The sequence below is a fragment of the Antrostomus carolinensis genome, unplaced genomic scaffold (assembly GCF_000700745.2).
Source record: "Antrostomus carolinensis isolate BGI_N321 unplaced genomic scaffold, ASM70074v2 scaffold220, whole genome shotgun sequence".
Classification (NCBI taxonomy): Eukaryota; Metazoa; Chordata; class Aves; order Caprimulgiformes; family Caprimulgidae; genus Antrostomus; species Antrostomus carolinensis.
Genome location: NW_010287479.1, coordinates 1 through 14295, shown reverse-complemented (window position 1 = coordinate 14295; position 14295 = coordinate 1). Strand labels below are relative to the sequence as shown.

Genomic DNA, 14295 nt, shown 5'->3' with positions numbered 1-14295 from the left:
CTCTAAGATCCTGCTTTCATATTGTTGTTCCTGCTAGATTTTCACATATTACATGATTTGGGATATCTTATTTGTGGCTGTTTAAACTTGAAGTCTTTAGTAAATGCAAAAATATAGAATTATCCCATTGTAGTGTTCACCATGTATCTAGTGTGGATTTTCTTTTGTGTGGATTTTTGCCATTGTCTTCTCAAAACTATTCCAACTACATGAAAGTGGCATCTGTACTTTGCAACTTGGAACTGGGTTGGAATGCTGATGTCTTTTTATGAAGAAATGTGTAGGTTTGTTGCTGTGTGTTCTTTGTTTGTTATTATCTCAGAATAAGTGGTCAACTTAATTTTGTTTGAAAACAACTATGTATTAAAAACACAGAAAGCAAAACACTTGTTATTTTTGCTAGTATTTTATTGCTGATTTCAAACAGCATACTCAATAAGATTTAGATAAACAGGGTATTTAGTAGTTACTACTTCCCAGTCCTGTATCAAACAAAATTATTTTTAGTTTCAGGGTAAGCACATTTTAGTAGTCAGTTTTTTTATTTTCAGTGTATGTATTTCAACTGTAAAGTCTAACATTATTGTTTCCAGATACTTCCTGGCATAACTAATGTCCATCCAGCTGTGAGAAATATGGCAGTTCTGTGTTTGGGTTGCTGTGCCCTTCAGAACAAAGAATTTGCCCGACAACAGCTTGCGTTGCTGTTACAGGTAAAATGTCAGATGGGAAATGGAAGGATGATCTGTGTGACCTAGTGAATAAAACTAGTCTTGTAGCTATAACAAGCTGTTCTGCATGGTTAATATTATTTGAGAACCAGTGATTCCTGATTTCCTAAAGATCTGGATCTGGAGAGTGTGGTTTCATGTAGATTTTTCTCGTGTCTAATAATACTCAAGCTTATATTGCATCTTGGTAGTAGTATGCCTTTCCTTTGTAAGGTCACCTGTTGTCTTGAAAGTTTGTAGGAATTATTTATCTGTAAGGTCACACTTTCTTCTAAATCTGGGTGAAATCAGTTCTGTATTTATGTTAGTACGACACAGAAAAGAGAAGCTGTAGGATTCTGTAAGCCTGCCTGCCTTGGGGAAACAAACTAAAAATGTGACTTGTGATTCTCTTTACGTTTCTGTTACATATGTACCTGTGATGTTGTATATCCAATGTAACTTCTGAATTATTAATTTTGCATGGATTAAGTAAGAGTTGTTAATTAGAGGATAAAGCAATATTCAAATCAACAAATGATAGCATGGGCAAAGGTCAATGATATGGAACATGCTGGGTGCCATTATACCCACATCTACCTTTGTGGTAAATGTTCTGATACTGACCGAATTATCTAAAAGATGACACTGTTGTTAACTCTCCAGACCCTGGCTTTGAGGGGAGTGTAGGTGGCCGTCGTGCTTTATTAAGAACGTGTACACATTCGGGAGAACTGACAGCAGGCATTGAGATTGTATGCTCGGCTCAGACAAGGTGATAGAGCTGTTGGTAACTGTAGCAGGAGAACTTTGGATTCCTAAAAACTTAGCAAATCTTGCTGTTTTTAATCTGCCTTTGAGTGTGTCTCATTAAAAATCAGTTTGTCTGGGGAGGATTTCAGTTGCTTTAGCAGTTCAGTGTTTAGACTTAAGTAATTAATTTCTGTAGGTACTGAACCCCATACTCTTTGCGTAGGCTGCCGTCAAAAACAAGGTGTTGGGTTAAACACCTCTAGGATCTCTGGGCTAACTGACTATGTTTGCTTTTATTTGAATGTTAATTTGGACTATAATACATATAGTAACCTATGCAATTTTGACTTTTATGACTGTCTTGCTCCCTGCTGTCTTTTTACATGCTGTTTATTGTAACTAAGCTATACGGTATTTCAAAGCAAGGATTGTTTTATTTTTTCTGTAGTGCTTAGCACTATGGAGCTACTGCAGGCAAACAGACTTTCTGTTTGTCCAGTGTCTTTTTAGAAGTTGAACAATAAAGTTACATCTCACACATGCATGCTCATTCTGTGAGTGAAATTCAATTGATTTTATGTAATGGAAATTGCACAGATTACTTATATCACACCTTACTAAAGTCTGAAATTTTTCCTAAGTATTATAAAAAATTTCCCAAATTATTTAATCTTATTAAAGCAAATCTTATTATATTTAATGTTAACATCAGTGGTCTATGGTAAGATGATGTATGCTTTTTCCTTATTAAACCTAGGTTTTACAAATAGATAATATAAAGGTAAAGCTCAGTGCTTTAAAGGCAATCTTTGATCAACTAATGCTGTTTGGGATTGAGCCATTTAAAGCCAGAAGAACTGAAAATCGTGAGGAAGAAAATGAAACAGAGGACGAAGAAGAGAGTGCTACAATTCACAGCCTCCTGCAGCTTCTTTCTGGTTTCTTAGACAGTGAGGTAAGAAATACTATAAAATTTTCCTTAGTTTAGTTTTAAAACAATTTTGTAGAAAGTTTACTATCCCTTTAGGTTGCATGTGAACATTAGATGATGCGTAATTGAAGTTAATGGTTTAATGTTAAAATAGCTGTCCTGGAAAATGACCACAACTCTGTCAGTAGTAGAGACTAACTTACACTTGAGCTGGCTTTGAATTCTGTGCAGGTGCCAATATGTGAATGTACAGAATTGTTTGGCAAAATAGGATGTAGACTATTATTATAAAGTATTAGTGAAAAATGCCGTGTTTGGTGTGTTTTGTATATGATCAGTTCTTTCTTCAGTTTTCAGAACTCAGGACAGAAGCTGCAGAAGGCATTGCCAAACTGATGTTCTCTGGGAGGCTGATTAGCGCCAAGCTTCTTTCTCGCCTTGTTTTGTTGTGGTATAATCCTGTCACCGAAGAGGATACTCGGCTTAGACACTGTCTGGGAGTTTTCTTCCCTTTATTTGCTTATGCAAATAGGTATGGCCTTTTTAAATTGTTATATGAAAATATACATTGGTCTATCAGTTTAAGAACCTTTTTCGATCTTGCACAAGTAGAAATTGCACAAAGGCAAATTAGACCGAAAGGTCTAGTTCCTCCTCCTATGCATATTGCTTTTGGACATACGTCATCTCAACCTATGACTATTCTGAAGTTTCCATTAATTCCCTCTTACCCTTACACTTTTTTCCTTTCCTTTCCTACACCTATAATTGAAACTGTTCTTCAAGATTCTGAATAAAAGATTAATTTTAAAAGATGTGCTTTACTTATTAATGCTGTTGAGCACTACAGGTAGACTTTGAAGTGTCACTAAAAAGTGCTTCAAAAGAAAATAATTGGTGCCCAGCAGATATCAAAGCAGCAGGCTGGCTGGCTGTAGTTTGGGTTTTGTTTTTTAAACAAAGAATACTTCACTCTAAATTCAAAACAGGTTCAAAGTCTCCTCTTTATTTTGGTAGTGGACAAAGGAGGTAGAGAGCTAATGTTAGGGGATAGGACCTTAAATAGTAATTCTAATCACTTTTTACTTGCTCAAAGAAAAAAATGTTTAACTTAATTTTCAGTTGTTGCTAACAGTTTTATCCAGTCTGAACTAGCTGAGGTTTTAATCTGCTTTTTTTTATGGTTAAGGTTTAATTTAGGCATATTATATATTACCTTATTTATTTTTCCAAAACAAATGTAAACAATTTTTTTGTGACCTATAAATTGCCACATTAAGAGGAATAGTTTGAAGGGAAGTTGGTTTGGAGAGGGGAAAAAAACCCAAACAAATGTATTTTTGCTGTTGTCAGAGAGGGGAAAAAAAAAAAAAAAGAGAGAGAAGAATACTCAGTCTTCTCCAGAATGAGCTTTCCCATACTTAAATTATTTTTGGAAATAAGTAACAGAAAAACTAATTTCATATGCTTCCAGTTTCTCTGATATTGAGTAATGAGTTTAAGCTTTTAACATGGAAAATAGTTTAACTGTGAATGTTGTCTTCTGACTCTGTGAATCTCTAATTGGTTTGGGGTTTTTTAAAATATATATTTATGTATTTATTATGACTAATGATTTATGATTGCCCACTTGAGTAATTTTGGGTATTTCAAAGTCATTTGTAAATGAGGCAACTCCTTCTGGCACCTCATAGATGATATTTTACTTGAAAAGAAAAACATGGTGTATGCTTTAAGCAAAAATCAGAAAAATCAGTGGAGAAAAAAGTCCTAAATCTTAGTCTGGCTCATTGTTTCCTAATTAAACAGAGATTCCAAATCAATCTCATTAATTTCCTGTCTCAAAACATTATCCGCATTCTGGATCACAAACGGTTCATTTTAAGATGAATCATGGAGTGTCTTTGGTTACCAGTACTGGATTTTCAGAAGAGAGTTATTAATTACCATGTGTAATTCAGAACAGCCTGCAAAGTTGCCATTCAGAAGAAGAAAACTCAGGTAATGAATGAGATTTGGCTGAGGTTCATACCTAGTTTTGGTGCTGATCTCTCACCGAATTTTAAAATTCCATTTGTTTTCTGGCTGTTGCTCTGTTAACCTCTCCATCTGGTCACAGATATAATCAAGAGACTTACTTGTTAAAATTAAATATTTGAACTCTGTATGAGGGGGGGGAAATGTTGATGCTGACTTCTATAAATACTCTGCCGTGTCAGTAGCGTGGCATGGCATGCTAATAACAGGGACAGGATCCTCTAACCAGTGAACAATTCTTATTCATGGGATTTTCTAAAAAGTAATACACTCTCTGGCAACCTAAGAGGAGAAAGTTCTGCCTTGTGCCTGTATGCTGCTACTAGACCTTATTTATTTTTAATTTACAGGAAATAATCTGAATGATACTTCAGATACACTTGAGCCAATCTAAAGCCTTAAAGCTGCTGAAAGGGAGAGTTCTTGTTTCCATGCTTTCTTGCCCCAGTTTTAATGTTGAAAAGGTTTTTTGGTCAGCTGATTTGGCTCAATAATTCAGCAGTAAACAATCTACTTTTTTGAAATTATTTACTTAGTTTTCTCCTGTATTTTATTTGGGTTCAAATAGGAGGTTAACAAGTATCAGAAACAACAAGGCTTTACTTCACCAACTAGTACCTTGTACTTTTTCAGTGTTGCCTTTTAAATTGTTTTGACTTGTCTTGTGGAACTACACTTTTAGATGACTTGCTGCAGGACCAAGTGTAACATGATTTTTAGGCTTGCTTGGCAGGAGCTATTAACTCTTCTGAGAAAAGCAAGTGCAAGTATTTCTTCCAAAGAAATCTTGTTAACCACTGCATTTTTTGCCAGGCTTCCTTGCTTTCTTCCACAATGAGAAGTATCCCCAAAGAAAAACGCTGGCAGGAAGGAGGAATGAGCAGAAGACAGATTAATCTAAATAAAAGATTTAGAGAAATTTATTTCTGTCCCTTAAGAGAGAATATGTCTGTATAGATCAGTTAGGTTTTCAGTAGTAAGGATGAACTTCCAAACTGTACAGAGGCAGGAAGTGTTACTTAAAACTTACTTGAAATACTATGTGCTAAAACTGAAAAGAGATTGGTTCTGTGAAGCAATTTTGATGTCTTAGTCCTGCTGGCTGTTTCTACCAAAATGGCTGCTCCCACTTTGCTTTGACTTGATGTATTGTAATCATAGAATCATAGAATGGTCTGGGTTGGAAGGGATCTTAAAGATCATCTAGTTCCAACTCCCCTGCCATCAGCAGGGACACCTTCCACTAGACCAGGTTGCTCAAAGCCTCATCCAACCTGGCCTTGAACACTTCCAGGGAGGAGGCATCCACAACTTCTCTGGGCAACCTGTGCCAGTGTCTGACCACCCTCACAGTGAAGAATTTCTTCCTAATATCTAATCTAACCCTCCCCTCTTTCAGCTTAAACCCATTTCCCCTTGTTCTATCACTACCTGCCTCTGTAAAAAGACCCTCTCCAGCTTTCTTGTAGCCCCTTCAGGTACTGGAAGGCTGCTATAAGGTCTCCCTGCCGACTTCTCCAGGCTGAACAGCCCCAACTCTCTCAGCCTGTCCTCATTGGAGAGGTGCTCCAGCCCTCGGATCATCCTCGTGGCCTCCTCTGGACTCGTTCTGACCGGTCCGTGTCTTTCTTGTGTTGGGGGCTCCGGAATTGGACACAATGAGTCTGTGAACGTTGATCATAGGGAGTTTAGGGGTGAATGAAGGTTTAATTTTGTCTCATTATGCTTCTAATGTTTGATTCAATTCAAACAGGTCTAACCAGGAATGCTTTGAAGAAGCTTATCTTCCAACTCTGCAAACACTGTTAAATGCTCCTGCAACTTCACCTTTGGCTGAAATAGATATCAGTAATGTTTCTGAACTGTTAGTGGACCTCACCAGACCAAGTGGACTAAAACCTCAGTTTAAAAAGTCTCAGGACTATCAGGTACAGGCTGTTAAACTGGTGAAAAGCAGTATTTGTGTCTAGAGATTAAGAACTGACCCCCTTCACTTACTGCTATCTGTCTGGGCCTCTCTAAGATTCCTAGTGTCAGAAGCTGGATTAAATGAGTGACTTTTCAGGTAGTGAAATCTTTTAGCTTGACCTCTGCTCACCGCTGCCCCCCCAGTTCCTCTCCTTCTTACAATTAAAAAATGCTAGTAGGAACTTGCACCATGCCTAATTGTCTATATTGGCACCAACAAATCAGTTGGTGTATGTGCTCAAGATACTGCATTTTAAGAAAGTGTTTACTATGTAAAATTAGTCATTGGCTGCTTAAATCAATGATCTCATTGCTGTCTTCTGGAAATAGTTCTCAGTGAAGTTTCCAATATCTGATTTCTTTCTTTTACAGGACTTAACAGTGCATGATAGTTTAGCAATGAAAATTTGCAATGAAATCTTGATGGACCCAACTGCACCAGATGTTCGTATTTATGCAAAGGCTTTAAATTCACTGGAACTCAGTAGTTCTTCTACAGAGAATCTTCTGGTTCTGCTCAATGAGATTCTAGAGGTAGTACATAAATAACATGGTTCTTACTTTGTTAATCATAGTGATCTAATATCATAGAATGGTTTGGGTTGGGAGGGACCTTGGAAGGTCATCTAGCCCAACTCCCCTGCAGTGAGCAGGGGCATCTTCAACTAGATCAGATTGCTCAGAGCCCCACCCAACCTGGCCTAATATTCTGATACGCTTAAAAATGAAATGCCTTTTGTTTACTATGCCAATGTGACTGGAATTTCTCTTTTAATCAGTCTTTGAAAATCAATTTTTGATGAGTCACTTACAAAAATCTGAGCTGATATCACTGTATAATTTACCTAGCTATCACTGTATAACTTCCATATTTCAGCTACTGTAGATAGTAAAACCAGTGTGAAACGGTGTGCCCAACTTGATAGATGTCAGTACAGTAAGTTCTTTTGATAACTGTGGTGTAGTTAATTATTTTTACATTAAAATAAAATTCAGTGTTAAGTCTTCTACAGTTTGGATGGATTATCTTTAAATATTAACAGCTGAAATTTTACACCTGGTCTTACAACATAACTGTAAAATGATAAGGCAAGATGAAAAGGGTGCTTGGTTTAAGATAAAGTGGGAGGGGATGACAAGAGTGATGTGAACATTTTTATATTGATGCTTGTATTCATATGGAAAAACTAAAATTGAGGAGAGTGGCAGAGGAAGACAATGGTGTATAGAAATGTTGAAAAGAATGTGGATCCACTATGGGCATATCATCTAGAGGCAGCTATGCTGCAGGACTCAGCTGGAAAGGTGCAGTCACTTTAATGTTTTTTAAGGTTTCCTTTAAAAAAAACCAACTGTATTTTGGGGTTTCAGTGCCTGATGATGGAGAATGTGTTTCTTCTTTCAGCTTGACTGATCATCTTCATGTCACACATTGTATCCTTTGTACAGTAAATTTAACTAATCCTATTAGTGTGGAAATTTGATAAAATAAATAGTTGTAAAATTAAGTAGAACTTGACATTAATTTTTTCTTCTCCAGAAAGTGAAAGATAAACTGTGTCAAAGAGCTATTGAGAAGATAAAGATGAACTTGACCAAAGATCCTAATGTGGGCAAAGACCACTCTGAAAGGACTGAGGAAACAGGCCTCTCTGAAAGGACCCAAGAAGCTGACATCACATTAGCTGAAGATACTGTTCAAAATGAAGAAGGTAATTCAGGAGAGGTGTGGTTTAGTAGCAGGTGCACAACTGGGTGACTTGTTTAGATGTGTATGAAAATAAGTTTTAGTTTTCCTCCATTAAATTAATCTACTTTTTGAAAAAATGGGAAAAGTTAACATCTAGTAAATATGCATACAGGTTAAAATATTTGCACTGACGTATTTTCCATTTTTTATTGCTTTTTGAGCATATCCTGTGTTTTCTTATTCTCCATATTACTGTAGTATAACCAGTGCTGTATTTCGAATCTTAAGCTCTGCTCTGCACACTCATGTGCCTGCTAAATACTAGTGCTGACTAACTAACTTTGCTAAATCAGAGGAGGAAACAGGTACTTTGTGGGTGGTTTTTAGACTTTGAAGTCACCATGCCTGTGCTTCTTGCAGGCTGTACTACAGCAGTGTACAGATATCTTTAGTGTTGCCACCAGTCTGTCCTTGTTACGAGCTCATATATTGGAGCCAGATTTGTATTTATTACTGTTTAAGAGCTTGAAGTGGAAATAGCTGGAAGACTTCCCACTGCCTGCACAGCTTATAGAGCTGCATGTGCCTCAGCAGCATACCTTGTGCTGGTGGCACAGGAATTCTAATGTTTTTCAGCAGCAAAGCAGTTGGATGAAACTTGTTTAGGTTTGCTTTGCAGCAGTAAAGCAAAGCTATTGACCTGCAGCCGTTTTAAGCAGAGTATGTTTTCTTTTAAAATTCTTTTAAATTATTTGTTTATATTTTCTAGTGGATTATTTCAGGGATTTAATCTGTTGTTTCTGGAAGTGTCAAATACTTTAATTTCTTATATCTTCTATGTTTATATCTTCAAATATTTATTGGATGGGGAGCTGGAAGTATGCTCTTGCGAAAATAACTGTACTATTTTCTACTAAGATCTGATAATACTTCTTGGTATGAATTTCTCATGGAAGGATTTTTCAGCACTTTTTAAAAGGAGGCTGTGGGGGAAAAGCATTGATCCCTTCCCCTCTCCAACCCCTCCCCAGATACATTTGGGATCATTAAAAATAACGCAACATTTACTACTTCAAATTTGTAAATTTGTAAAATTCTAAATGATAGCTGTGAGCAAAAAGCACAACAGGAGATTGCTGCAAAGGAGACTTAGCTTTAATGTTAAGAAAAAAGCTCCCTAGCAATAACAGATATTGCTGAAGCAAGATTTTCTAAAACTGATAGAGATTTTAAGACTAGAATAGAATATTCCAGTTGGAAAAGATCTACAACAATCATCTAGACCAACTGCCTGACCACTTCAGGGCTGAGCACATTATTAAGGGCATTGTCCAAACATCTCTTAAACACTGACAGGCTTGCGGCATCGACCACCTCTCTAGGAAGCCTGTTCCTGTGTTTGACTCCCCTCTCAGTAAAGAAATGCTTCCTCATGTCCAGTCTGAGCCTCCCCTGGCACAGCTTTGAACCATTCCCATGCATCCTGTTTCTGGATCCCAGGAAGAAGAGATCAGCACCTCCCTCTACACTTCCCCTCCTCAGGAAGCTGTAGAGAGCAACAAGGTCTCCCTTCAGCCTCCTCTTCTCCAGACTAAACAACCCCAGTTCCCTCAGCCGCTCCTCCTGAGGCTTGTGGTTCAGACCCTTCACCAGCTTCGTTGCCCTTCTGTGGACACTCTTCAGCACCTCCATGTCCTTCTTGTAGTGAGGGGCCCAAAACTGAACACAGTGCTCGAGGTGCAGCCTCACCAGTGCTGAGCACAGTGGAAGGATGGCGTCCCTGGTCCTGCTGGCCATGCTGTTTCTGATACAGGCCAGGATGTCATTGGCCTTCTTGGCCACCTGGGCACACTGCTGGTTCATGTTCAGCTCATGGACATTCAGCTGATAAAACTGGTCCCTTATATTTTCAGTGTCCTCAAATGGAAAGTCACTTCCCAAACTTGTAGTCCTGGGTACACGACTATTGAAGACTGAGGCAAAAAAAGCAGTGAATGCCTCTGCTTTTTCTTCATTCCTATTAGCTGGGTGACCATCTTCAACAAGTATTGGTCCAATGTTTTCTTTAGATGTCCTCTTGCTTTTAACATATTTTAAAAAGCCCTTCTTGTTACCTGGCACAACACTGGCCAGTTCCAACTCTAGTTGAGATTTGGCCTTTCCTATCTTCTCTGTGCATATATGAACCACAGCTCTGTAATCTTCCTGCGAAGCCTGACCTTGCTGCCAGAGATAGTGCAACTTCCTTTTCCTCTTGAGCTGCATGAGGAGTTAGTTCCCTGTCCAGCCCAGCTGGTCTTCCATCCCGCTTGCTTGACTCATGATGCAATGGAAAGGGCCAGTCAATTGTCAGGAATAGTTTACATGTGATTGACATGTTAGGGCAGAGTTATAGCTGAGTGACATCTTAAGCTTCCTTCTAGCTTTATTATCTAATTTCTAGTTTAAGGAAAAAGTGAGGTTAAAATTGTGTGGCTTTTTTATATAACAGACAATTTAAAATACTGGTAGTTAAGATAAATTAAAAGTTGATTATCTATGACTTCTGTGTGTGCTATTCTGTTTAACAGAAAATAATAAAGGTGCTCTTCATACTCCAGATAATGAAGGTAAAAGTAAAGCAACTGGAAAATTGAAATCCACAAGAAACAAACCTGGCAAAGGTATGCATTAATTTTTTCTGACTACACTACTGGTTGTTTTCAATAAAATAATTTCATACTAACTTTTTTGTGAACTTATAAAAACCATTCAGTCTTCATATTTTGTTGTGGTTTTTAAAATTGTATTTGTTAAGATTGAAATAGTCTCTTTTGTGGGAATTTTTGTGCTATCAGCCTCTCCCAATGACACAGATTTAAAAGAGGAAAAAAAAATAATCTGTCTATAGGATTTCAAGATAATTTGGCCACAGTCATTTACAGTAATGTAGAGGTGTTTGCTTGTGGGAGAAGTGGTACATTGTGGGTTTTTTCTTGTTAGTTTTGTTTTTACACCACATTCTGTCTGTGGTGAATGCATATTTGTATGTTTCAATGCAGTATCAAATACTGAAGAAAGATACAAAACTAGTTTAAGAAAAAAAAATGGTATTATGGTATGAAAAGAGACTTTTGCTTATATTCAGGGCAACGAAAAGCAGCAGCAGAAGTGAGGTCTGTGAGCAGAAGAAAAACTGGCACAACTGTAAAATGCAGTAGTGAAAGGTAAATCCTTTTCTCTCCACCATCAAAATCCTGTCTATTCTAGCAAGGAAATTTAATTCAAATGTTTTTCTTTCCCAAAACCTTCATCTTTAATATCTTCCATTCCTAATGCACAGATAAATGTTTACAAAAAAAAAAAAATTCTTTGAACTGGTACTTTTGAAACAATAGCAGTTTTGACAGCTTCACATTTTATTATCATTATCTAAGAGCTTGTAATTTTTTTTTTTTAACATACCTTTTTGTCTGTAGAGTTAATATATGTTCTAGCCAACAAAAGTTAGATTTTTGGCTTACATTATTACTCTTCTTCCAATCACTTTTTCTGCTTTTTTAATAACTAATCTGTGGAGGAATCAGTTTTTAATTTTTTTTATTTAAATTCTTTTTTCCCCTCCACATTTTTGTTATTTGGTTTTCAACACGTAGTTGCTAAGCTTCTAGAAATGACTGATAAGTGAGTATACACAGTGCATTTTCCCCTTATGATCTTGTAGGATATAAGCATTAAAACAACATTATCTTTGTAATTTTCAGCTGTGCTCACGCTTTCTCAAGCAGGTAATCCACGGACTTGAGGGTGACCAGGGTCAGTCACTCCTGTTTGCCTGTTTGGTGTGTTTGCTTTGAAATACCACCTATCTTTTAGGGGTTTTGCTTATTTTGCAACTGCTAACACTTGGTTATCTTAACTGATGCTGCTGTATCACTTGGAAAACATTAAAACATTCTTCTCAAAAAAATAAAAAGTTTATAATTGGCAAGAAGTACTTTTGCTTTTTAAGACCATGTTTCAAGTTTGTTAATATAAAAACTCTTCAGTTTGCTTAGTCTTCTTGGTCTTACTTTAAAATATTTTACATTTCAGTGGTGATGAAATACCAGAATCGGTCCCAATGTCAAGTTCAAGGCCTTCAAGACGAGCAAAAACAGTGGCACTTGAAAAAACAAGAATGAATCTTTCAAGACTTCTGGATAGGGAAGCAGATGAATGAAGACAAAAGGAGAGAAAGTGTCCTTTGCTCATGCTGGTAGTTAACATAAGGCTTTAAAATTAAGATTTGTTTTGTTGTTAGTCATATTTAACTCTTTTTACATTATGATCATTTATAATTCTAGATTTTTCTAGGAACTTTTAACTTTTTTTTAAATAATGCTTTTGATTATTTTCCCCGATATAAAAGTCCATCATTCATGTAATAAAAAGATTTTAAAATACTACCTGAACAAAACTTTTGTTTTTAACTTTATAGAGAAGAATGCTTTTTATCTGCAAATAAAAATTGCTGTTGGTGGTAAGTACTTAGCAGTTAAAGTAGTTTTTATATTTAACATTATTCAGAGAGAATGTTTGACCTGGAGTGGTTGCTTATGATGGCAGCAATTTTTAATGTACCTACCTTTAATGCACGTACTTTCTTCATTTATTAGCCTGTGTGTCTGCTGAGCAGGTTTTATTGGTCATGTTAATGCAAAATAGAATTAATCTTAATTGTGAATTCTACTTCCTGCAAATATGTGTCCACTTTATTTTAAATAATGTCAGAATGGTAAAACTGATTTTACAAACCTAAGCCTGGAAGTCTGCTACTGATCTTGACCTTCTTATATAAAATCAGTAATGTGCTTTTAGCAAAGCGTAAAAATATTTGTGGTACAAAATAAGATCCAATAAGGAAAAGAATACTCAAGTACAGAAAGGGCAAAAAATGAAATACTTCATAAGGTCTGTGTGCTGTCTTTTTAAAGTGCCATACACTGTGATTTCTTTGTAGCTTTGAAGTTCACAAACCTTTTTCTAACAACATATTTAGGAATAGTAATGAATTTTACAGAGACAATAGATGATTAACTTCAAACTGCACTTAGCAGTCACTGGTGGCTGAGCAGATTCACTGTGGAAATGCTAATTTTTTGGTTTGGAAACACTCTGTCAATCATGTCTGTCTTTGTTACAGTATAGATCATTTCCAAGACAGTCAGAGAAAACTCCTGTTGATTGCTTGACATCCACATCTCAACTACTGATACTGAATGTAGCTTTCTAAGGAGCTTGCATTTGAAATGGGTACACATACTGTGAACAATCTTTGGTAATTCTCAGAAATGGCTCAGGGACACAAGTGAAAAGTAGCGTTCCCAAAGTGTAATGCCCAAACTATTATGCTATTTTCAAGCTTGCATATAGAAAACAGGCAGGATTGTGGTGCTTTTCCTCCCTTTCAGTTTTTGTTGGAAACTTGTCAAACCACAAAATGCCATGACATGCTTTTCTGCTGATATTTGCTATTCAGGAGCTTATGTAACTGTGATGAATTATTTTTATTCATAATTTTAAACAGAATTTTGAAGCCCTGAGCTCCCTCTTTTGATAATTCTTTTCTTCAAATCCCAACTGTGTGCTAGAGTGAGGTTGTGTACATGCAGCCACTTGAGATCTGTGACGGTGTCTGTCCCTCTGTCCCCCTGGATGCTGCCTGAACATAGTTCAAAAGGGTGAAGTATGTATTTCAGTTTTCCCAGCTGATTGTCAGTCAGAGCTTCCCTTGTGCTTTAGTGTTGTGGGGTTTTTTATTAATTTCAGTTACAAGTTCTCTCTCATGTGGTTTGCTCTTCTGTCACTAATATGCTTTCAACAACTGCTGCTAGGCCACTCTTTATTTTTGGTTAAAATGAGTGCCATCTTGAGGCAGGTACAGGCCAACCAGGGCATCAGGCCCAGTCAGCACATGTTTATGAAAGGCAGGTCCTGCTTGACTAACCTGATCTCCTTCTATGACAAGGTGACCTGCTTAGTGGATGAGGGTTAGGCTGTGGATGTGGTGTACCTGGACTTTAGTGAAGCCTTTGACACCGTTTCTCCTGGAGAAACTGCCTGCATACTCTCTGCTGGGTAAAGAACTGGCTGGATGGCCAGGCCCGAAGAGTGGTGGAAAACAGGGAAATCTACTTGGCAGCCGGTCACTAGCGGTGCTCCCCAAGGATCAGTGTTGGGGCCAG

General features: G+C 37.1%; 1 protein-coding gene across 1 annotated transcript in view; it reads left to right on the top strand.

The window, feature by feature from the left end:
• NCAPG (non-SMC condensin I complex subunit G) overlaps positions 1 to 12290 on the top strand; it is a 28322-nt gene extending 16032 nt beyond the window's left edge. The window contains exons 13-21 of the mRNA XM_010162879.1: positions 594 to 713; positions 2221 to 2418; positions 2745 to 2926; positions 6185 to 6359; positions 6772 to 6933; positions 7940 to 8111; positions 10660 to 10752; positions 11217 to 11295; positions 12164 to 12290. Coding sequence (XP_010161181.1) covers positions 594 to 713; positions 2221 to 2418; positions 2745 to 2926; positions 6185 to 6359; positions 6772 to 6933; positions 7940 to 8111; positions 10660 to 10752; positions 11217 to 11295; positions 12164 to 12290 — 1308 coding nt within the window. The remainder of the gene's footprint in view (positions 1 to 593; positions 714 to 2220; positions 2419 to 2744; positions 2927 to 6184; positions 6360 to 6771; positions 6934 to 7939; positions 8112 to 10659; positions 10753 to 11216; positions 11296 to 12163) is intronic.
• Positions 12291 to 14295: the final 2005 nt, after the last annotated feature.